General features: G+C 33.2%; 3 protein-coding genes across 8 annotated transcripts; 1 reads left to right on the top strand and 2 right to left on the bottom strand.

The window, feature by feature from the left end:
- Positions 1–597: 597 nt before the first annotated feature.
- LOC114306517 (DNA repair protein XRCC4) lies at positions 598–5,977 on the bottom strand. Its single transcript, XM_028251777.2, has 5 exons — positions 5,604–5,977; positions 5,356–5,498; positions 3,658–3,786; positions 1,762–1,884; positions 598–1,106 (listed from the first exon to the last, which is right to left on the bottom strand). The coding sequence occupies exons 1-5, from the start codon at positions 5,752–5,754 to the stop codon at positions 870–872; spliced, it is 783 nt and encodes a 260-aa protein (XP_028107578.2). The 5' UTR covers positions 5,755–5,977; the 3' UTR covers positions 598–869.
- An 8,018-nt stretch (positions 5,978–13,995) lies between these two features.
- On the top strand, positions 13,996–22,084 carry LOC114306514 (protein FAR-RED IMPAIRED RESPONSE 1). 6 transcript variants are annotated; one of them, XM_082877613.1, is made up of 7 exons: positions 13,996–14,199; positions 14,584–16,628; positions 17,823–17,946; positions 19,998–20,184; positions 20,296–20,388; positions 21,151–21,213; positions 21,365–22,084. In XM_082877613.1, the coding sequence occupies exons 1-3, from the start codon at positions 14,193–14,195 to the stop codon at positions 17,826–17,828; spliced, it is 2,058 nt and encodes a 685-aa protein (XP_082733739.1). In that variant the 5' UTR covers positions 13,996–14,192; the 3' UTR covers positions 17,829–17,946; positions 19,998–20,184; positions 20,296–20,388; positions 21,151–21,213; positions 21,365–22,084. The 6 variants fall into 6 exon arrangements, with proteins under 6 accessions (XP_082733739.1, XP_082733741.1, XP_082733740.1 ...); XM_082877615.1 differs by having other exon boundaries at positions 17,817–17,946; positions 19,993–20,388; XM_082877614.1 differs by having other exon boundaries at positions 17,817–17,946; positions 19,998–20,388; positions 21,151–22,084.
- Positions 22,085–23,057: 973 nt separating this feature from the next.
- LOC114306516 (uncharacterized protein At2g34160) lies at positions 23,058–25,082 on the bottom strand. Its single transcript, XM_028251776.2, has 5 exons — positions 24,849–25,082; positions 23,927–23,975; positions 23,741–23,803; positions 23,576–23,640; positions 23,058–23,492 (listed from the first exon to the last, which is right to left on the bottom strand). Exons 1-5 carry the CDS (start codon positions 25,005–25,007, stop codon positions 23,361–23,363), a joined length of 468 nt encoding a protein of 155 aa, XP_028107577.2. The 5' UTR covers positions 25,008–25,082; the 3' UTR covers positions 23,058–23,360.
- Positions 25,083–25,294: the final 212 nt, after the last annotated feature.

Below are 25,294 nucleotides of genomic sequence, written 5' to 3'. Positions count from 1 at the left end.
ATTACATCTATATTGAATCTATATTTGAAAAGCTTGTATGTTTGCAATTTTTCATTTTGGGTTTGACTCTGAGTTTATTTAGTAGTGGGTGTGAAGAGAAAAAAAAGGAAGAAGAAGGAGATGGAGAAGAAGAGACAATGGGTTTGGCAATTCTTATACATAGAAAGGAAGAAGAAGGAGATGGAGAAGAAGAGGTGGTGGGTTTGATTTGCGGATTGGAGATTGCATCTATATTAAATCTATATTTGAGAAGCTTGTAGGGTTACAATTTTTCTTTTTGGGTTTGAATCTTGATTTATTTTGTAGTGGGTGTGATTTGGTAGTTTTTAGAGAGAGAAAAGAGGGAGAACAAGGAGATGGAGAAGAATAGATAGTGGGTTTGGTTGGTAGTTTCTAGAGGTCGAAAGGAAGGAGATAAAGAAGAGGCGGTGGGTTTGGTTCAAACAATAAGGGGCTGGAAAAAAAAAAAACGGCGTCGTTTGGAGTGTGTGGCAGGAAGGGCCGCAAAATAGTGCGACCAACGATCCGAACTCTATTAAAATAGTCAAAAAGTCAAAAAAAACCTCTAAAATAGCCATTTCCCAAACACCCACAATATAAGCAAAAGTTTTTTTTTTTTTGTTAAAAAAAAAACCCGAGTGTAAACTACCCTTAAACGACATTAGCCTGATTACATGATCACTTGAAACTGTAAGAGACTTCCATTTTCTTTACATTGGCCTTTGGTGAGCCGCAAAACAAAATCAGAGAAGCTTACAAAACCAAGTCCTTCATGATTTCGTTACTGGAGAGGGACCGGGAAAGAGAACGGTGAGGATCAGGAAGCAGCTTAACATAACGGAACTCATACTCAGGTAGTAGTGAGATGTCTATTTCCTCTTTCTGCCACGAGGTTTACTTGGAGGTACATATTTTGAAGTGCCAGTACGATTCTCTGCAGCATCCTTGCTTTTTTCATTATCACTTTCTCCATCAAAAGTCTCTGTTTTGTCTGTGGACTCTTCTTCCTCCTCTTCTTGAGGCAATTTCCCAGTTTTTTCCTGTTTTGAAAGCTGGTCTCGAAGATCTCTAAGTTTTGCTTTCTTTGAATTCAAGACCCCAAGAAACTGGAAAAAGAAATAGGCCGTGTAATCAAAAAAATGTAAGAAACAAACAACTATTTTAAGTAAAAAATATACATCACGAACTCATTGAATCCATAAAACACAAAGCACTCAAAACAAGGAGCACGAGGATGATGCTCCAAAATCCAATAGGAAAAGAGAACAAGAATGCAAGGCAAAGATCTCAAAAATTGACTCCATGGCCTTGCTCGCTAATGCAGCCTCATCCGGTTATGAGATTTCACATCATCTTCTCATTGTAGTTATAATAGCATATGCTATTAGACAATTCTTACCTAAGATGAAATTAGAATGCAACATGTCTGTGTCAAATATAGATTGTAAACAAATAACATTTGGACAGAATCTGACACAAGGATACACAATATATATTGGAAAAGTGGTTGCTGAAAAAATTGCTCAAATCTTGAAATTCCCTACACTTACTAAGAATGAGAATGCAACCTAGACTGTCTCCTGTCAAAAAGTAAGAGCAACATCACAAGTAATGAACTAATTGAAAACAAGGGGCAAAATTCACCAAGATATAGTGGTTCAACTAGGATACATTAAGAGTGACAACTTATATCCAAGATCCATTTACAAAAGCACATGTAACGTAAGAAAAAAACATCGTTAATTGGTATACGGCACACACCTTTGCATAAATTGCAGCTTCAAATTCTGCTCTCTCATTGCTGAATTTCTCACTTTGTGCTAAGCACTTCTCAGCTTCTACTTTTAGCCTCTCAAACGATTGGGTTTTCTTGACAACTTCATCCTATTCATATCAAACACGAGTAATCAGCTCACATGCGATTCAGCACCATATTAACTCAAAACAAGAAAGACATTTAAATGTAAAATCAAGAAGAAACTTCACATAACTATTTCAAAAGTTTCACTGAACAAGTTTCAACATCTACTAATAAATAGGATTCGAATTGCAGAAAGTATAGGGCATTACAGTTATGAGTTTACTTTATAGTCTTAAAATTATAGAAGTACAGTACAAGACAATATATACACATACATAATCAATTGATTTCTCAATTGTTGGATAAATAAGACTGCTTAATTATTGAAGTGGACTCTCATATGTACAAACAAATTCAAACATGTTATTGATTAGGGGTGTAAATCTGGCCCAGCCCACCCGGGTCCAGGCCAGGCTGAGCCCATGCCGGGCCTCGTGGACTTCCGTCAAAATTCGGGCCAGGCCGGGCCACGGGCCAAAAAAACAAGCCCGGTCCTGGGGGTATTCAAACCTTGGACAGGCTAGTGGGTCGGGCTCAGGCTTGGGCAGGCCTAACCATTTTTTATTTTATTTTATTTTTTTTAATTTTTTCTACCAAAGGTTTATTATTTTCCAATAAAAAAAAGACACTGGGCCTCTGGCAGGCCAAACCTTGAGTGGGCCTTAAGCGGGCCGATGGACTAGGCCATGGGCTGAGCTTCAAAATGACGGCTCAAGCCCTGAGGGCTCGAGACAGGGCCTAAACGGGCTGAGCCCACCCCAGGCTTCGGGTGAGCTTCGGGCCACCCACGAGCCACAGGCCATTTTCAGTTATGAGTTTACTTTAAAGTTTTAAAACTATAGAAGTATAGTACAAGACAATATATACACATACATTAATCAATTGATTTCTCAATTGTTGGATAAATAAGACTGCTTAATTATTGAAGTGGAATCTCATATGCACAAACCAATTCAAACATGTTATTGATTTACATTTTTTATTGGTCTGCGAGTGCCCCTTGCAATGAAGTGGATTATGCATATTCCTGAGCAATCAGCATTGGTGATTGGTTGAGCCAAGTACACCTGTTATGCTCCATAGGCACAAAGAAAAAGATACATACTTTGGCACTTAGTTTTAGGAGACCTAACCACTCCCTCGTCATAATCTCACTTAAAAACTCACACTTAACTTCCCCTTAACCAAGAATCATACATGTTCACAACCCTACATGCATTTCTTAGACGAGATTGAACTGAACTGTCACCAACTCGATGCTACAAGCCAGTACAACAAACATGTTCACAAAATTACATGCATTTCTAAAACAGGATGGAACTGAACTGTCCCCAACTCAACACTCCCGGCCTGTAAACAGTTTAAAGGATTAGGGATAACAAAAGCCTGATTTATAGCTAAGCATAATTTATATATCATTTTGCAAAATTTATCCAAGACTTATAATTTTTGGAGTGTCAAATTGGAGAACGAATTACCACAAGTTATTGTAATAATTAGTGGTAAGGTCGTTGAAAAGCAAGGATGTTGGATCCAAAAAGTCATAGCTGGTAAACAACTTTAATATTAATTTGCTTAGTTTCTCATGTTCCAACCACAAGTTGGAATTAGAAAGCATTTTGTTGAACATAAAACTTAATGGACATTACAGGCAGAATGACAACTAAATTGACGGATGGAAAATATCTAGAATAAAAGTGGTAAAAAAAGAAGATGTATAATGAATACAATGATGTAAAATTGGGAAACCTAAATTACCTTGCATAGGAGAACAAAACAATAATTGGTAATCTTACACTTAGTCGTATATTCGCGTCCATAAGAAAGTCCAAAATTCCTGCTGTTATTTTCTTACTATCAGGTGGCAGCTTACATTTCCATCGCCATTCTAACTTGGTTCCTTCCTTCTCAAATGTCCATGACAACTGCATAACATTAAACAACATGTAAAACAATAATTCACAAAAAGGAAAGAAAGAAAGACAGGAAAAATAAAAGCCTCAAGATCTTCCAAAGCGATCAATCTTCACCCAACTCATGGATTTCTCAAAATTTGCATATCTCATTTGGCACTATCTAAAATTGCATACATAATTCCTTTTACAAGACTAATTTTGGTCTAATTAGTGTCTCATTCTCATATCTTCACATTTAAACCAGTGAAGTCCAATATACATGAACTTATATTCCAATAATATACTATTAACCCTAATTTTACAAACATTAGATTCTGCATTTTCACCTTCAATTATGAGCATTAGAGTCAAAACTATATTCAATCAATAGAGTGAACAACAAAATAAGACTTCAATTATCAAATTCAAAACACAAATACCTACGTACACAGAGTTAGACAGTGGACTTATACAGGGGCCAAGGAGGTCACATGCCCCTCATTTTGTAATCTTTAATATTTTTATATTATAACAGGGTAAATTAAATTGACCTCTCCTGAGATTTAGAAAAACTAAAGTAAGCCTAAGAAGTTTGGCATAATGAGTCACCTTATAATTTTAACTCACGTAACATTAACCTCCCTTTTCATCAAAAAATTGTTAGTCATATGAATGAAAAAAATGATATTGTCATCTCTTTTACACTTAAATACATATTTCATCTTGTTTTTCACACCATTTACATTAATTCAAGTCTCTTTCGTGTTACTAAGGAAGTTGGTGTAAATATACTCAGAACTACATATATTTTTCCTTATTTATCTTTTTGTCCTCACACCATTTACATTAATGGAAAAATAACAAATCAGTTGAAGGTTGAAAAAAAAAAAAAATCAGATTCATGGTAAAGTTTATAAACTTTAAAAGTCATAAACTTTTCCATATGTACGTAATTATTTTTGAAAAGTTGTTCGGATTTGTAATTTCCCCTACATTAAGTCTGGTCCTTTAGTAGTGTTACTCAAAACAAAGTCGGTGTAATTATACTTAAACAATGAGATGTATTTTCTCCAAATCACACCATGTAATTTACCCTATTACTTATTTGTGCTAAAATTTATAATTGTTCTAAAGATAGAATTTTACAAATTATACTTATTTGTTCACATAACATTTATCTCCCTTTTCATAGAGAATTCATTAATCATATGAATGAAAAATATTGATATTGTCATATCTTTTATACTAAAATATATATTTTACCTTCTTTATTTTTATGTCTTCACACCATTTACATTAATTCTGATCCCCTCGGTCTTATAGTCGGTGTAATTATCTTTACATTGTGAGACTTGTTGTATTTTCTACATTGAGGTCCATGTAATTTACCATATTACTAATTGTACTAAAAATTATGAGTAGCAATATTTTAAAATTAGAAATTTTGTGCTAAAATTGAAAATTGTGATTTGTGCTAAAGATAGGAATTTTGATCAAGAATTTTCATATTTTATTTTTAAAATAAAAACTAAACGAGGTCAATTGTGTGCACATACACAAAACACAAATCATGATGAGTAAAAGAAACAGAGAACTGACTCTTCTATGCCCATTTCCGGCATCGGCGAACCCGTAAACCGAGCCGGGTTGTTGAAACCCTAGGTGACGCTCGGCCAATTCAATGTATTCGGAGACGGGTTGGTCCCACTGAGACGCCCTCTCTCTCACCTCATCCTCAGTTGCTGCAAAAAAAATTCAAAAATCACTGTAATCAAAGCTAAATTACAGCAACACTGAGTATGAATTTGAATGAAGCGAGTGAAGTGAATGTTTAGGTTTATTGATACCGTTGAGAGTCCAGGCATCGAGACCGTCGGTGATGGAGAGGTCGAAGCGAGAGGAGAACCATGTGGCCTTGACGAAGATGGGTTCGGTCTGGTCTGGTTGGGATTTGTTGGGGAGTTGAAGTTTGAGGCATGTGTGCTTGGTTGAGTCCATGAATAGGGATTGTTTGTTTGTGTGTCAGTAAACTGGAAGAGAAAAATGGATGTGGTGTGTGTGTGTGTTCTTGCTGAGAAATGTATTTGTAAATTGCAGTGGACGCAGTAGCAGTGTGTTATTGAAGCTTTGTAATCTCAGAGAGAGAGAGAGAGAGAGAGAGAGAGACTTCTCACGGAATAAAACCTTCCGTTTGGGAGGGTGAGTTCAATTTTTGTTTTTCATTTTTATTATTTTGATTTGTTTTGAGAGTATTGTAAAAAAATATTTTTTTTATTTTGTCCGCCTTTTAAAAAAAAATTTAAAAAATCAACTTTTAATTTACTTCTCAAAACAAAGCAGTTTAAGCTAAAAAAATTATTTGGATTGATTTTTTTTAACTTTTGTAAGAGAAAAAATAAAATAATTATGATTTAGATGTGACATTTTATAATAACTTTTTAGTCTATTATATCTTGAGTACTAGAGTAAAAAATCCAATTTTATATTTTTTATGCCCAAAGGTCCGCACGTATCTTTATCATACCCATAAGGACAAGCTTTTGTGAAATGATAAAAATATCCACGTATATATACATGATTCTCAAATCAAACCTACGCAAATTATTTTCTCACCTACTTTCTTCTCTTATCTTCTTCTCTTTTATGGAAATTAGTATCAAAGACAACCTTCTCCAATCGATCTCCGTCAGTGTTGGGGTGGTAGTAGTGGTTTAGTGGGTACCGGGTTCACTTGAGTTGACTTAGGATGACAAATTGCCTCTTTGGTCACCGATGGCATTGGTGGTGGTGAAAGCGGCCCTTCCTTCTCTTATTATTGATCGGCCCCCTGCCACTATCACTTCCACCACCGCATATCTCCTCTTTTCAATCTCTACTCTCGCTTGAGAGAGAGAGAGAATGGTGAACTCGGATCTAGAATTACAAAGCATGGAGCTTCTTCTCATGGTGCTCTTAGCAACCATCACGATGAAGCTCGACATTCCTTTGATCTGCTCTATCGCTTTTACTTGCAAGACCTTCAATGCTGTCTCTCTTTCTCTCCCTTCATTTTCTCTCTCTCTTCTCAATTTCTAGGGTTTTATGTAAAAAAAAAAAAAAACTTGTTCTCTCTCTCTCTCTCTCTCTCTCTCTATATATATATATATATATATATATTTGATGTTGTGTTTGTTTAATCAATGCAGATGCTATCCAAATCCAGATCTAGATACACTGTTGAACAGATCAGTTATTCTTCATTTGCTCTTTCTCTCTTTATTTGATTTTTGATTTTTGATTTTTATGTAGGGTTAGATTTAGGGATTATTTGGCGTGTTGTAGATAAGTGCACTTTTTTGTCTTTTTTAATTAAAAAGTTAAGAAAAAAATATATAGATGTTTTGGTTAACTTTTTGTCTTTTTACGAAAAAATGTGTAATAAAAAATTGTATAAATAAAGTGTATAGTGGAAGAAAGTGGAGTGGTTGTACGGCTGCCTTGCTGCCTCAGCATGTCTGATACAGAAAATAATTGCCTCATTTGGGGTAAAGTGTTTGGACAGTGATGGTTGGTCCGTAAGGGCCACCATGGGTCCCATTTTAATAATCTGAACCGTTCAGTATGTACAAATCGTCGAGTATTATATGGTTGTAAAAAATCACGTTGATCGGATATCGATAGCTGTATGATTGGATTAGTTTTTTTTCAACAGTTAACTATCACACCATCTGTTTTGTTTATACAAAACTAATTTGATCATATAGTTAACGATATCCGATCAACGTAATTTTTTACAGACATATATTACTCGACGAGTTCTATATATTGACAGTTTAGATTATCAAAACGGAACCCTTAGTGGGCCCCCAAGGGCCCAACATTACCATTAAACTTTGTAGCTTTACATATGTAATTTTTTTTTTTGCCCAAAAAGTGTATAATGGCCTACAAGTCTCACAAGTACAGCTGACAGTATCTAAGTGCACTTTTGTATTATAAAAATATATAAAATATATTTTTAATATTTTTTATTTGTGAATAGTAATGACTTTTTTACTTTTTGTATAACTTTTTGACTTTTTTGATTATTTTGGACTTGCCAAACCAGCCCTTATTATTGTTGTTGTTGATGACGATGATTATTGCAATATTTTTATTTTTATTTTTTTGTAATTTTTGTTGTTGATTGTTCTTGTTGATTCTTGTTTATTGTTGTTGAGAAACATATTCCAACAGATTAAAAAAAAAAATATGTGGTGTATATAAATATGTGGTGCAACAGATAAAAAAAATGATGATGTTGAGAAACATATTGCAACAGATAAAAAAGAGATCTGTTCAAATTTGAACACATAGTGCCTTCGTTCAATAACAAAAATCTGAACAGATAATACAACTTGAGCAGATAAGGAATTTTAACATATAGATATTCCAAAATATAGATAAGTTAAAAATGAAAATTTCAATAGATATAGAAAAGAGAGATAAAATAAAGGTGTAAAAATTTAACAGATCAACAGATAGTCAAAAATATTGAACAGATAAATAAAATTTAGGAAAAAATTGAACAGATAGATATAATTTAGGGAAAAAAATTGAACAACTAGATATAAATTTGTACAAATAGATAAAAAATTTGAACATATAGAAAAAATTTAAACAAATAGATATAAATTTGAATAGATAGTCAACAAAAAGTCAAATAGATAAAAAAAAGTCAAAGGGTAAAATTAGAAATAAAATATTCTCCAGGATTTCTCACCAAACAATTTCACAAAATGTGAACCTCTCATCAACAAAAAATATCATTTGGACCTAATGCCGTATACCTTCCTTAAATTAGATTTATCACCAATTAATCATTTTATCTTTTTGTGACTAAGGCCTCGCTTGGGGAGTGTCTATTTTAGCTAAAAAGTCAAAAAGTTACTAAAAATTATCAAATCACTTCACTACTTTTCTACACATCTTTTCGTAAAAAGTCAAAAAATATTTAGCAAAAAAGTCAACCCAACTCAATTGCGGAATCACACCAAAGTTTCGGAAAATTTGAGCCCACTTCTCCATTCCTATTTTATTTTAGTTTTTTAATTTTTGGATAAAAATTTTGTTTATTTTTTAAATGCACCTATAACTTAGATATACTAAAAGAGTATAATATTTATAGAATTTTTTTTTAAAAAATTTATCAAATACAAAAAATATAATTTTTTTGTATTCTTGTGCATTTATTGAATTTGTAAATATTTTTTTATAAATTTTTTACTTTTTAGGTGCATCTAAATTATGTGTATTTAGAAAGTAAAAAAATTACTTAAAATATTAAAAATGCACTAAAAACCAATTTAATTTTTGGAAAATCAATTAAAATCAAACTGAATGGTATGTAAATTAATAAAATTTAATATTTTTTTTAATTAATTTAATTACATTATTGAAGTGGATTTTGTTCTTGATTTTGAAGTTTTATAAAAATATTATATTTCAGTTAATAAAAAACAATCCATAAGAAAAATGGCAAATCGGCAAGAAATTTTCTACTTATGTAACACAGAGCAGGGCAAATCCGTCCACTTCCAATTCTAAATTTTTTGTTATAATTATGAATTGAATCGTGATGCATTTATTTATTATTTTTTAATATTTTTGTATGTAAGAATAAAAATATAAAAGTTCACCATTAAAATTTGAATACTAGTATCAACTCTGAGACAAACTGTAACCAACTTAACTAAAAGAATTGTTATTACTTTATATACTATTATAAAATAAATATCAAATTTATTGTTATATAAAAATTTTAAGACCATATAATCGAACTAATAATCGAACTAAATTGTTTTCTATAATTCAGTTTTAGTTCGGTTATAAAAGTTTAACAATTGGGTTGCAATTCTTCTTTTTTTTTTTTTTTTTTTTTTTTTTTTTTTTTTTTTTTTTTTTTAACTGCAGTAACCGGTCTAATTCCTAATTTTTTAAAATTGGACCAATTCCATAATGCTGTGTTTGGTTGGCGGATTTGGAGAGGGATTTGGAAAGGGAAATGGAAAAGGTAGGTGAAATGTGAATAAATCATGCCTATATTTCACATAGTTTCACACACCTTTTCCCTTTCCCTTTCCAAATTCCTCCCCAAATCCCTCAACCAAACACACCATAAATGAACACCCTTAACTTGTGTAAGCTCAACTTGAACCCAGCCTGACTGTTTGTCCACCGTTATCTATTGGCCAACTCAATCTACAAGCTGGGAAAACAAATATGCCTCCGTTTGGGAAGTGGGTTGGCTTTTTGGCTTTTTGGCTTTTTTGGCTATTTTAGCCTGGGCTAAAAAGCTTGGTTTGGGAAGGGCTTTTTGGCTTTTTTGACTTTTTTTGTGAGAGAAGAATGTAATGATTATAGGTTGGATGTGATGTTTTGTTTGTTATGGCTAAAATAGCCTATGTTGTTTTTTGTGGCTAAAATAGCCAAAAAAGCCTGGTTTAGCCCTTGCCAAACATAATAAGGTTAAAAAGATTTTTTTTTTTTTTGCGAATTACATTAACGGTCCCTATAGTTTAGGACTTGTGTCACTTTAGTCCCTGACATTTCAATTGTGACACATTTGACTCTGAATGTTGAATTTTGTTCCAAATAAGGACAATTGAATATATTATTGCTTAATTTCAAGGGTAAAATCATCAATTTGATAAAATATAAACTAATTTAACAAAAATAAATGTCAAAAAAATATTTTTGAATTTTAAAAAATTATTTCTACCTATTAAAGATAAAATTATTTAAAATTAATAAATCTTTTAGACATTTTTTTTTTTACCAAATTAATTTTTATCATGTGTGTTGGATGATGATCGTGTAATGGGTGATTATTTTTATTTTCATTAAATTAATTCCTATTTTTTAAAAAGTCAAATATGACGACAATTTTGATATCGTTATTAAACCAATCCATTAAATTAAAAAATTCAAAACTAAAAATATTTTGTATTTTAAATATATCGATTACACATAAAAATCATAACGACCACTCATTACATAATTATCATCAAAACACATAATAAAAATTAATTTGGTAAAATAAATAAATAAATAAATGTCCAAAAAAATTATCAGTTTTACATAATTTTATCTTTGGTGTGTATAAATAAATTTTTAAAATTAAAAAATATTTTTTTGACATTTATTTTTGTCAAAATTAGTTTATATTTTATCAAATTGACGATTTTGCCTCTGAAATTAAGCAACAGTATCTTCAATTGTCCTTATTTGGAATAAGATTCAAAATACAAGGTTAAATATGTTATAATTGAAAAGTCAAAGACTAAAATAATACAAATCTCAAATTATAAGGACTATTAATATAATTTGTCCCTTTTTTTTTAAAGGTTGGCATGAGTCGCAATCTATTGAATTGAACTCCACAAGTTAGCATCATTGGCTTGTAAGAAATGGCTAATCAATTCAATTCACGAGCTCAACGGTTAAATAGAACTTAGACCTAAGGTTTTAGTCGGAGGGAGGAATGTTTTAAGAAGATTGTTAAAAGTTAATTTTTTAACTTTTTTTGATTTTTTTTCACTATTTTCATGTATAAGGTCATGTGACCAAAAATAAGCTAAAAGCTAACTTTTGGCTTTTTTAGTGTGTTGCCAAAAGGATCCAACTTGTCTCATATTGAGATCAAGATTGGATTCGTCTAATTCGGCCCACGAGCTTGTTTTTGGACCTCATTTCGATAATTTAAATCGTTTAATGTGTAGAAATCGTCGAGTACTATATCTCTAAAAAAATAACGTTGATCGGATATCGATAGCTATTTGATCGGTTCAGAATTATTTCAATCGTTTATTTTTCACCGTTCGTTTTTTTAATACAAATCTGATCTGATCAAATAGTTATCGATATCCGATTAACGTGATATTTTACACAAATATAGTACTTGACGAGCTATACATATTAAACGGTTTGAATTATCGAAACGATACCCAAAAATAAACCCATAAACCAAACTGAATGTGTTCAATATTGATCTTAATATGAGACAAGTTGGACCATTGCCAAAACTCCCCTCACTTATCAAAAAAAAGTCCTTTGGGTCTATTGAACAAATGGGGGGTTAAGTGATTTTTATTAAAAAAAATTTATACAAGTTTAAGTAAATAATTAAAATAATCATGTGTTTAGATTTTTGGGTTTTTATAGAATTTGAAAATAATTAGGAAAATGAATCCTTTGTTTAGTTGAATTTTTTTATTTTTCATATTTCTTCTAGTTTTTAATGATTTTTTTAGTATTTTAAGCAAATTGTTTATTTTTTAAATGTATTTAACTTAAATGTACTTAAAAAAATACTTAAAAAATACAATATCTGTAAAAAATACTTTTCAAAATCAATAAATACACAAAAATACGAAAATATATTGAATTTTTTTTTATATTTTTGGTGTTTAGTGAGTTTTTTAAAGATTTTTTTTCATAATGTTATATTTTTAATTATATTTATGTTAACTGTATCTAAAAAATAAATTTGTTTAAACTATTAAAAGATCACCAAAAATATAAAAAATATAAAACTCAATTTAAAAAAAGACGAAGCACCAATAAATCCCAAGTTATGAACTTATGCACCAATTAGTCCCGCATGTTTTCTTTTGAACCGAAAAGTCCTCAATCAAAGATTATGTCATTTTTGTCCTTATCCACACGCATATTTGATGTTCACAGAAGGGGCAGATATGGGTTTTGGGTAATGTCAAATTACATTTGTAGGCTTCGAGCGCACTATAGGCTTTTTTCAATTTTCCATCATTTTCCATAAAATCTTCTGGTGTGTGTAAGGCATTGTTGGCAATCAACATTCCTACGTTGATAACATTACCATGTTAGTGTAATGAAACCATAAATGTGTTTGAGAGACCACCGAATAGGGTTCTTAGCAAATTCCACATATAGGTTTCGGCTTTGAACCCTAACTGGATCAATCCACACCGGGACAACACCCCATTTGTAACCCAACTTGTCATCAAAGGTGCAATTTGCGCCGGTGAGGACGTCACTTCATAGTGGCCTATTTAGACGATTTTGAGACTCATTACCAATGTCCTCGTTGGTGTATGACGATCCCGAAAATCCCAGAGTTCCATACGATGTCTTGTGGTTTTGGGGTTCAGTTTTGGAATTGGGCATTTTGGGATTTTTTTGTATGATATACATTTGCATTGTGGGATTTGAGGAATTGATATATACGTGAACATTACATTTGACCATCTACCAAAAATTAGTGTTTTGTAATCGTAGACTACCGTTGTTTATTTGACTGTTGTTATTGTGGTCTAGCTTGGATGTTAATTATGCATGGTTGTTGAGTTTGAATGGAATACAGTCTTACTTGATGTTTTCAAATGCATATTGGGACACATGGCCTGTTTTGGGTTAGGAAATCCTCTGATTTTGATTGTCTGTTATGGTATTGAGATTTGATGGACTAATGTCCTGTTGTATTCTTAAAAGTGTATGTCAGGACACAGGCCTAGTTTGGGCTTCGTAACGTTGGATAATGATGTTTGATTGAACCAATTTAACATAAGTAACACAAGTAACATTGATATGTTGTGTTATAATATACATTCGGCATATTAATAACATTTGTGGTAATATGAAATGTTGGTGGTGATATGGAATGTTAATAACATATGTGATAAAAAAAAAATGTAATTTTAACCGTATCGATGTTAATGAAATGTAATGTTAGTATCATTTTTTTGATTTGTTGTGTTGTAATGTACCACCCATTTCCTTGTTTTTTGAGTGTATGGATGTTGGTGGTGATATGGAATGTTAATAACATTTGTAGTAGTAAAAATGTAATATTAACCATATCAATGTTAATGAAGAAAACAACATAAGCAATTGAAACCTATCCACTGCATAACACTCTACAGAAATCAAACACACAAAAAAGGAAATGTAAAATATTACCATCTCAATCATTATACACAAATGAGCAAAAAAGAATCCATCAAACTCATAACAAGGGTAAATGTGCAAACTTCGCCCATGCCAAATCAAAGGAAAATATTCTTTATCAATTAAATAGGACTAAATAATTCATAAGAAAAAATAAAAGATTAAATAGATCATCATTCCTTAATTTAGAATTTATCGGTAATTTCTCCTTTAAAAAAAAAGAAAAAGAAATTAGCGCCGTGATTTTTTTTTTTAAAGAAAAATAAAATAAAATAAAAAGTAAAATAACTTTTTTTTTGGGGGGTTCCTCCTAAAGGGAGTACGATGATATCCAACACGTATTCACGCGTGCCTGCGACTATGCCCTTAGTTATTGCCTTCGCGTTTGTTTCCTACTGTGAGAAAACCCTAAAAAAACCCTAGATCAATTTTACAAAACACAAGATCCATCTGTGAAGAGCACCATCAAAGGGACTCCAAATTGTTTCACGATGTCAGGTACATACATACAACAATTTGTTTCCCTCTTCTTCTTCTCTCTCTCTCTTTTTATTTTTTATTTTTTATTTTTTATTTTTTATTTTTATATATATATATTTTATTTTCAAGGGATAGATGAGTTACATTGATACTGTTCTCCATTATTTGGATGAGGAATTACATTTTCTAAGGTGGTTTAGACTTATATTTAGCTTTGTCTTGATAAAATTGGTATCTGTGTCTATATAATTTTTGTATGAAATGTTAATTCTACTCTGTGATACTGAAATGATTATGCATTAATTTATTTTTGGTATTTGTTTTAATGGGTTTTTTTTTATAGCTATTTTACTCTCAAATATTTGATTTTGATTTTTATTATTTACAATTTATTGATTATAGGAATGGAAGAAGATACGGACATAGTGTTGAAGAAAGATATAGAAAGGATTCAAGATGAGGAAAAGGGTGATGAAGAAAAAATAGATGAACGAAATTTCGAAGACAACCCATTTATTGGGGATGAAATTGAAACACCGAAGGCTGGGATGGTTTTTTCGTCTGACGAAGAAATTCGTAATTACTATGATAATTTTGCGAGAAGGCAGGGTTTTGGTGTAGCAAAAATAAGCTCAAAGAGTGGAGATGATGGGAGGCCAAAATACTTTTCACTAGCATGTGCTCGAAATGGTAAGACAATATCCACTGCTAAAGGCTCTTATCATCCAAGGCCTTCTACTAAGACTAATTGTAAGGCCAAGATCAATGTCACGATCAAGGAAGATGGAAGGTTCATTATATCTCGTGTTTATTTGGATCATAATCATGCATTAAGCCCAGGAAAGACACGGAATTTTAGACGTAACAAGGCTTTGGATTCTCGTGGTAAAAGAAGATCGGAGCAAAATGACTTGGCGGGCATAACATTAAACCAAAACTCACATTCATTTGCTGATGAAGCTGGTTGTTACGAAAATTTGCCATATGGTGAAAAGGAAATTGCAAAAGCAAGACAGTCAAGACTTGGGGTCGACGATGCTGAAGCGCTTCTTGTTTATTTTTACCGTATGCAGAGAAGGAATCCAAATTTCTTCTACATGATTGATGTTGATGAGGAGTGGAGAATAAAGAATGTGTTTTGGGCTGACGCCCGGTGTAGGGCCGCATATGATTCCTTTGGAGACGTTATCTCATTTGACACTACTTATTTGACGAAGAGTTATGACATGCCACTTGCTCCATTTGTAGGTGTTAATCATCATGGACAATCTATGTTGTTTGGTTGTGGTTTACTGTTTAGCGAGGACACCGATACTTATATTTGGTTGTTCAAGTCTTGGTTAACATGCATGTTAGGGCGTTCTCCAAAAGCTATAGTTACAGATGAGTGTAAAGCTATTCAGACATCAGTTACAGAAGTATTTCCAAATTCTCAACACCGTTTATGCCTTTGGCAGATAATGCAAAAGCTTCCTCTGAAATTAGGAGAGCTTGCTCAGTACAACGCGATAAAGAGGAATTTGAAAAATATTGTTTATGATTCTGTTAAACCTGGTGATTTTGAAGTAAGTTGGTTGCAAATGGTTAAAGATTACAACCTTGAGAATAATGAATGGTTGAAGTCTTTATATGAAGATCGCCATTGTTGGGTTCCTGTATTTGTGGAAAATACTTTTTGGGCTGGAATGTCAACTACCCAACGAAGTGAAAGTAAGAAAGCCTTTTTTGATGAGTATTTTAACTCAAAGACTACCTTAAAGCAATTTGTTGAACAGTACGATAATGCTTTAAAAAGTAAGGTGGAGAAGGAAAGTAAAGCAAATCTTGATTCTTTCAATTATACTCTTCCAATGATAACTAGTCTTTCTATTGAAAAGCAATTTCAAATGGTTTACACTAATGATATTTTTAAGCTATTCCAGGACGAGTTGAGAGGATTGATGTATTGTAATGCATCTTTTGTTAAGACCGAAGGATCAATTGCCACATTTGAAGTGACAGAAAGTGTGTTAGGAAAAGATGGTGTATCGTGGAAAGAGATGGAGTATGAGGTTCTTTATAATGAGACTGAATGTAAGGTGCAATGTTTATGCCATTTGTTTGAATTTAAAGGAATTCTATGTAGGCATGCAATATCTATTCTCATTAAAAAAAAGGTGAAAGAAGTTCCATCTCATTACATTTTAGAACGATGGAGGAAGGATATGAAGCGTGGATACACTCTTGTGAAAAATGTTTATGATGATTTTGATAATAATGAACAGAGGTTGCACAATAATAGGTTAAGTCCATTGCTTTATGAAGTTCAAGAACTTGGAACAGTGTCAGATGATAGATGTGAACTTCTAGTGGTGTTATTGGGAGAAGTGAAGAAAAAACTTCTTGCTTGTGAGGGTAACCAGATCAATCAAGGCCCAACAATGGCATCACCTCAACATGAAAATAAGGTTGTTAGAAATGTATCTTATTCATTTTGCATGGCATTTAAAAAACGTCATTTGCTTGTTGTAATGTATGATGAATGTATGTCATTGTATCATTTTAAAGGTTGCCATTTTATCGCTTTGCTCTGTCTTCTTCTTTTTTTTTTTTGTTGTGATGAATACTTTTATTTTATTTTCTGTTACTACTTTTCTTGTATGTGATTCTGTTTCGAATGGTGGTATGTGTGTCCAGAACAATCATTGCCTCTTCAGACATTCCCTTATGTAGTGTTGGAAGGGTACCAGTACTTTTATTTTAAACTAACTCTCTTCTTGACTCTTTTATTTTCAAGAAAAAAACAAAAAAAATTTCTTGACGAATATCTGATGTCCAGGAAAAACAATTGCAGGCATCAATAGTAGATAGATACAATTGGATTTTTCTTAATGGTAGCACAAGTGGCATGCTGTCAATCTCTATGTAGACAGGCTAATCTTTTTTGAACACTACCTTCCACCTCTAAATTGGATAAAAAAAACATTTTTTTTCTCAGTTGCTTGACATTCCAATTCTAACATCCAATCCAACCTAGGAAATCTAATAAATTCTGCTGCAACATGGCAATTTCTATTGATAAGACTAATTCTTCCAAAGTGTTATGAAGGTGAAGGTTGTCTAGGATTTTAATGCCAGTCTCGGTTGCATGTTATATTGCGGCTCATTGAGCTTTGTCCCAGGTTTAACCATGCTTAACCTCAATCAGACACTACTTCAGTTCTTCTTAGTTAAGTCTTCATGAAATACAGTTTATATAATATTATCTGTTAATTGTGAAAATAAAAAACACCATGCAGATGATTCTACTTTTATCAATGGAGTTTCATCATTGGCCAAGTAATATTCTATGTTCTTTATGACAAAAAAATGTGGCATTGACTCATTTAATATGCTTTTTGTTTTTTTAATTTTTTCCCCTGTATATATACTGCATTCATACAAATTTTTATTCGTACTGATTTTAATCTGAAGTTTCTCAAAGATTTCTGTTTAAAAGTTGTCAGTCAACAGATAAACTTCTCTGTTCTGTTCAGCTTTAATTTATTCAATATTTTTAAAAAAAAAACATACTTCCTCTTTTTATTGTGTTGACATCGACTGATTCTTTATTCATTAGAGCTCAACCCTTTTTTTACTAATTTGCTTCTATGCAGTGAAAGGTATGAACCAGAGCTAGCTGCAGTTTCAACAGGTTCTCATATTGATGCAATTCCTTATTTGGGGAAGTATGATGGAGTTCTTGGTGTTTTGGGTTGCAATAGAAGCCATTAATATACTAAAAAGGTATGAAAGTTGCCCAACTGTTGTAAATATTGGTATACAAACACAGAGGGCAGAAGTTTCAAAATACTTTGTTCTCATGGCTCAGCCAAGTTACATTATAATATTTGATGATATAAATTGACCAGATCTAGAGTGCTTTAGTGTGGTTGATTTATCTGTAAAAATCTTGGACTTAATTACCTTATTAATACTTTAAAAGGATTGAGTAATATTATGCACTGGTATTCCATACTGCAAACATTTCTGACTTTATCACCAAGTTGTATACTGTAAATGAATAGAGTAACCTTATGCACTGGTAATTCATGCTGTTGACATTAGAGTCAGAAATTAAGTTGGACCAACTAATACCATCCTTCTAGTAGGAAAATATTAAATGAAAAGAGACTGAAATATTAAAAGGCAGGTTGATCATAGCACACTGATGAGGTCCAAGGAGGAGCACTACTCACATGCTATAGGTATAGAAGGAAGTGGAAACCGTAAATTTAAATTTAGGGCTTAAATTTAATTTATTTACTTCTTACTTTTATTTGTTGGGTAAATTACACTCACCACCCTTGAGGTTTGGAGAAAATACAGTTAGCCCTATGCTCTTGACATAATTACACTAACCTCTTTTTTAGTATGGTTAAAGTGACGAAAACTAATGCCAATGGTGGGTAAACATTGAAATAAACAAAAATAAATATGCATTTTTGTAGGAAAGAGATGATATCATTTTTTCTTTCATACAACTAACGAATTACTGATAAAAAATGACTTAGGTGCTATGGGAGTTAAAACCTTGAGGGAGGTCAATGTAATTATGTCAAAAGTGTGGGGCTAATTGTATTTTTTTTCAAACCTTAGGGGACATGACTGTCAGACATATGTTGAAATGTATCATATTATTTTTAATTTTTTTTTAGACCAGACATGCTTCGGGTACTTAGGAGACACACATATCCATCATTAAGACATGTAAAACATATTATAAGTTTGAACAAAATAAGTTTGAATCTAATGATAAAAGAAAAATAATATGGATGTATCTATTAATCCATTATCCCGTAAACTTAAGAAATTAGGGTGTACCTAGTGCACGAAGCTCTTGCTTAAGCGGGGTCTGTGGAAGGGTTGATATACGCAGCCTTACCCCGCAAGTGGAGAGGCTGTTTCCATGACTCGAACCCATGACCTTAAGAAATTATGTTGGTTTTTTCTTTTAAAATTATCCTTGAATGAAGTATTCATGTACAAGTTATAAGATATAATAAATATATAAAATTGATATATTGCACATATCCCTCACGACATGTTCTACATTTTTATTTTCTTTATTTATTGCACTGATTGAGACTAGGTGAGGTGCAATTTTTTGAGTTCACTAAAATGTGTGGGAGAGCTTGATATGCATTGTTTGGCCACTCCCTAAACAACTTAAGCTTTTGGACAGTTGGTAACCTGACATAGTATCAGACTTTAGGATGTCTTGGGTTTTCTCACTGTTTACATTGGTTACCCTGTTTGCATTATGTTTCTGTGCATGTTTGGATGTGCATCTCCATGTGCATGATTGGGTTGCATGTGAGGGACAGTGTTGTAGAGCTTCATATGTATTATTGGGTTTATTTTCTTACAACTTGAGCTTTTAGGACAATTGGTAATCAAACAAGATGGTAGTTTTCTATTCTTTTCTATTTTCCTTGTGGAACCATTTATTGTACCAGTAATGAGGAGTGATCATCTTATTCACGTGGAAGGTTTTATTAGAATGGAAGTGAGGCAAACAAAATAACATGGGATGAGGTGGTGAGAAAGGGAACATGGTTTGCATGAGCAGAGCGAGGATATGGCCCTAGATATAGCTGATGAAAGGAGTGGTAATCAATCTTTCATAGACGGCTTTTAGAATTTGTTGAATCGAGAGTTTTATAAATGGCTGTAGTAGTTCACTTCTGTACAAAACCATTAAGAATTTTGAATCAAATAATATAGGAAAAAAGAGTAAATGGAGAACATTAAAATATGTATCTTGATGTTTCTCATATTTTATGTTAAAAGTGCAGCCGCTTATTGGCAAGCAGCTGAGTCACTTGAGAAAGCTCTCAACTCTCAAGCAAACAGTTGATAATCAAAACATATGGAGTTGATGCTGCAAGATCTGCTGGTTATGGAAAATGTCAAGAGGACTTAACAAGCGTTTTTCTAAGAAATGAAGTTACTCCACTTTTATGGAGTTGCATATAGAGCAAGGTCATATTCTTGAGGAAGCTGCTCAAAATTGTGTTACTGAAACTTTTATAAACTTTACTTTTCAATTTTCATTGTATTGCTTGTTTTCTTCTGGTTCTTTCTTCAATCCAGGTATTTCTATTGGCATTGTGACTGCAATTGCTGCTCCTGCAAGTATCAAACGGATTTGGAAGGCCATGCAGGCGCTGACCTGATGCCAAATAGGTGACTCTTCCCAGTGACACACATTGCATTATACAAATTTATGCACCACATATTCTTGAAAATTTAAATGCAAGCAATTTCATGCGCTGTCAGAGTGTGCATGATACTTATTTGAGGTCCTCTTTTCATTAATTTTTGGAAATTGCATTGCCCTTTTCCTTGAGGTTGTTTATGCTTGGCTCCCAACTAGATTTTCGTAAATTTTTGTAATGATTATTATTATTATTTTTTTAAATTTACATTGAAAGTGATTTTTTTATTTGCCTTTTCAGATATATATATATTTTCTGTTTTATTATATTTATATTTATTTTTCTGGATAAGGAAATTTGCTTCTATGAATCATTTGTACTTTCGCTCTTTCCAAATATTTAGTTAATCGTGAATAGTAGAGTAAAATTATATCTTTTGTGCTTGTATAGTATTTTGGTCCTTTAGCTCTCAAATCTTTGAAGCCTTTTTAACTGTGTCTCTCTGCGATGCTAGCTGTTTAGACATAATTGATAGTTACCTAAATCATTTTGAACAGAAATGATGCAGAATTGGCTTCTGCAAAGTTAGCACTAGTTGTGGAGAAACATGTGTTGGAATCTGCATCTGTTGTTAAAGCCATATTTTTCTTGTAACCAGTTAATTAGTGTTGTACGGCAAATTTCATTTTGTGGGTGTCCAATCATTATCCACCTTTTTTTTTGTGTGTGTGTGTGTGGCTTTTAACCTCTTTTCCCTTTTTCCTACTTACAAAAATTCCTCTGTTCCAAGGTATTCTGGAGCCGCATCCTGGAGCTATCGACAGCATCCCAAGCAAGTCACACCTGGAAATAGGTATGCTGCTATTGGTGAACAATGTCTTATAGTATTGTCTGTAATATTATACCACAATGTATTTTCCAAACAGATGATGTGTGCTGCTAATCACTAATATTTTAGTACCGATGTTCCGAGTTTTTTTCGTAATTTTTTCTGTGAGCTGCAGTACGTGAGAGGCAATGATGAACACTGAAGACACAATCTGATTGAGAAAATCCATCAATCTGCTTTAACCCTAGCCAAAAACCATGGTGCCAATCTTTCAGAATTAAAATTGTTGTTTTGAATCCACAAGCCCTTTCTGATGAATCAATAGTGAAAACAATGGAAGCTCAACACTGCAACATCGCTAACCTTCACATGCAAGTGATGATTACCAGAGCTTACCATGACTCCTCCACTCTTCGTACATGTGGCGAGCAGATAGAAGATTTGGTTCCAGTAATGGTTAGGAACAGGGGGACTCTTGGAATCTACTTCCTCCTAAAGAGAAGCTTGAAGAGGAATCCATAACCTAAAATTTGCCGGAGAGGTGGTAAAATTTTTCATGCATTCTAAGAAGACCTGCCTAAAGCCTTCTTGCAAATATAAATCTTCCAAAATTCAAGAATATGGAGGTGGCTGAAGTTTTGTGTACCTAGCTTTTTGGGTTGTGTATTGTATGTATCATTGAGCCTCGTTAGTCATCTGACCAAGCCTCCTAGGATGTGAGAGGATTTTTCCTGTGTTGGCTAGGGTTTTGTGTTGTGTGTTGTTTCTTGTTGGAGAATTTGTTGCCTTTTGGCATGTAGTAACCATTGGGTTGTGTTTTGAGCAATCGTTGTATTTCTTTTTTGTTTGGTTATACAAACGCACATTTATCATTGTAATGATAATTTTTGACATATTTTTCTGCTTTTGTTGGTCCATCTACTGGTGGCCCTGCATTAAAAGAATGTGTGTGTAATTAACGTGCTGAAGTTCTGCGCTTGGTGACTTCGATTGAGCAAGTCCTCTGGGGAAAAAAAAAAATTGATTTCTTCCCCCGATTTGGCTCCTCAGCTTTTAAAACATCAATTAGTTTGCACTTCAAATGATCTTTTTCTTTCTCATGGTTATTGTATCTACAAGAGCGATATTTCTGACATAAATTAAATTAATCATGAAAACCAATTATTACTAGATCATACAACTTCACATCTTTGCAGAATCTCTCTGATGAGAATATGATATCTCATTCCATGTAACAGAGGTATGAGTTCTCTCTCTCTCTCTCTCTCTCTGTGTCAATATATGGGCACCTTTCTTCTTTCTACACAACTAATAGATTTATCCTTTCCAACTTGTTAAATATGCAACCAAAGGTGTCACTAAAATAGATTTAAATTCATCACTGAAGAGTATGTTTTCTATACAGAAATTAATCAGGCCAGGCACACTGAATTCATGCCATTTGACAGTGAAAGAACTATCGGAGCCACCTTACACACCTGAAGAATTTGCGTCCATAGAAGATATGGAAGATGGAGTCGAGGTTTTAGCACTAACCCTCGTCCAGCAGTCCCTGTACTAATGCTTCGACAATAGTTCTTGTCAAGCCCTGTTTCTCACAGCTCTAGAGGTTTTTGATGGGTTTTGCATTCTCTTACTCCTCATATGATGTGACATGTATGACAAGTATCAGTACAGGATAAAAAGCATTCAACTTGAACTTGTCTTATTTAATGATATCAAATTAAATTGTATGCTATTCAGATGTCCACTTTCAGTGATTTTTGACTAATTTTTTTGCCCCCATATTGTCCTTTATATCTGTGCAAGAGACAGAGAGAGAGAGAGAGAGAGGTACAAAATGAAACTGTAGATTGTATCCTGAGAGGTACAAAATGAATCTGTAGATTGTAACCTGAAAGAGGTACAAAATAAATCTGTAGATTGTATCCTTATATCATGCAGTTTTACATGTACTAATTGATGGCCAAAATGAACAAGCCAGATTGAAATTGATGTTAACAATACTTTGGAAAGGAAAAATGAGTGACAAGAGAAAACATATAAATGCAAAAGTTCCAATTAGAGACAGCGGCAGCTCTAACTGGTCTTGCCTACCTATACCCAGCCGCTCTTGGATACATCTCCTACTCAGATTCACAGAATCTAACCCCTCTTTGGTTACTAATTTGTCATTCCTCCTTAGTATTTGCATCAGCAGGAGCAAGAGCAGGAGCAGGAGCAGGAGCGGCCTTCTTTGGTGTTGTACCAGTAGCGGCCTTCAGATTTTCGACTTTCTCATTTTTCTCCAACACAATTTCAATCTGAAACTCAAAAGAGAGGGATAAGTAATAATAACTGATTAGTCTAACTGGAAAAATGGATATGAGATGTTGAGCAAATTTACCTTAGGCTTTTGAACTATGCGACCTTTTGCCTCATCCTTTGTGCCAATAGTGGATGTCAAAACTTCTGATTAATTCCCAAAAAACATGATCAGACCTACAGGAAATCAATATAGCAATAAACAAGGATGAGATAAGCAATTACAAAGGCATAAATGGCTTCTTACGTTTCTCGAAAACCAGTCCATTGGTCTTCAGAATCTCAGCAATTGTGACGACAGTGGGTATAGCTGGAACAAAAATACCCAACAACATATATTATTAGGAAGTGTAATGCTGTGTATGCAATCATGCACAATCTAAGAAACCTAGGATTTTGCAATATAGAAGATGGAAGATTCAAGAACACATACCCATACCCAAGGCAGAGAGCACAATGAAGTTGTGCTGCTTAATGAGCCTCTGCAACACACGAAAGATTTTGGTCATTGGCAAATTCCAAGAAAATACAGAAACCACTAAAGCGTATTCAATGAGAAGATACAGTTAAAGAACCAAAACAATCTGTAAAACATTTCATGTCCATCTACCATGAGCAGAGAACACCACCTTCATTGAAGAATGACGATCTAAAACATTCAAATTCAAGAACAATATTCTTGGAATATACCATGATCAATGATTGTTCAAGAGTAACGAGACTGTTGGAATCAAATCACCAAATGTATCAAAGATTGTAACAATCAAGAACAGCACACTGATCCATTATCAGATTAAACAGAACTAAAAATCACGATATTAAGTTCGTACGATCATGCAAATCACAACAACATTATCAATGACAGAATATTAATAATTGGAAGCAGCAAATCACCAAAGGTGCTTAAAAGATTTAACAACAAAGAACAGATTGATTCATTATTATTGCCAGATCAAATGGGACCAAAATAAAATAACTAAGCTCATGTGACCATGCAACAAGAATGTAACACCATCATAAATCAATATCCAATAAATCATTAAGAATTAAACACAACAAACGAAGCCACACAAGAATTCGTCACGTCTTCAATCGAGAAAAACTCAAAACAAAGATCAATGTCATTACACAAAGTAAAACAAAAATTGTGCAGTACCGATGAATCCACACAAACAGATCAAGATCCATAGAAGCAAAACCTTTCAAAAACACACTCCAAACCAAGACATTTAAAATACGAAATTCTTCAAATCAAGAACATAAACAAATTTTTACGAAATGGAAAGATACATACATTGGCATCATATAAATTGCATTGAAATCATCAGAAAGAGAAGTGAAGAGAAAGAAGAAACCTTGGCGAGATTGAGGTAGAAAAAGAGGGGTTTCTTGGTGTTAGAAACTTGAATTCTGTTCTTCTTCGGACCCTCAATCTTGGCCTCAAGCTTCTCGTTCTTCACATCGTCCATGGCTGTGATGGTGGTGTTGGTATTCTGAACTGTAATCTCCTCCATGACTCTCTCTCTCTCTCTCTCTCTCTCTCTCTCTGCTTTTTTTTGTTTGTTTGTGGAAATGAAAATGGGAGTACGTTAGAGAGCAGTAAACGATCATAGAGGGGTTCATATAAGCCGATAAAAGCGGTTGGTGGTCGAGAGTGGGGAGATGGACACGTGGTGGTCTGCTATTGGCTGCCTTATATGGTTTGTTATTTTTGTGGCAGTTACGAGAGAGAGCCCGAGAGGTGTCAGGCAGTTATTCAGTTATGCTTAATGACTGATTTGCCCTCCAAGAGTTCTTGTAA

The sequence above is a fragment of the Camellia sinensis genome, chromosome 7 (genome assembly GCF_055761805.1).
Source record: "Camellia sinensis isolate YWXY chromosome 7, ASM5576180v1, whole genome shotgun sequence".
Lineage (NCBI taxonomy): Eukaryota > Viridiplantae > Streptophyta > Magnoliopsida > Ericales > Theaceae > Camellia > Camellia sinensis.
This window is presented reverse-complemented; position numbering and strand designations above follow the sequence as displayed.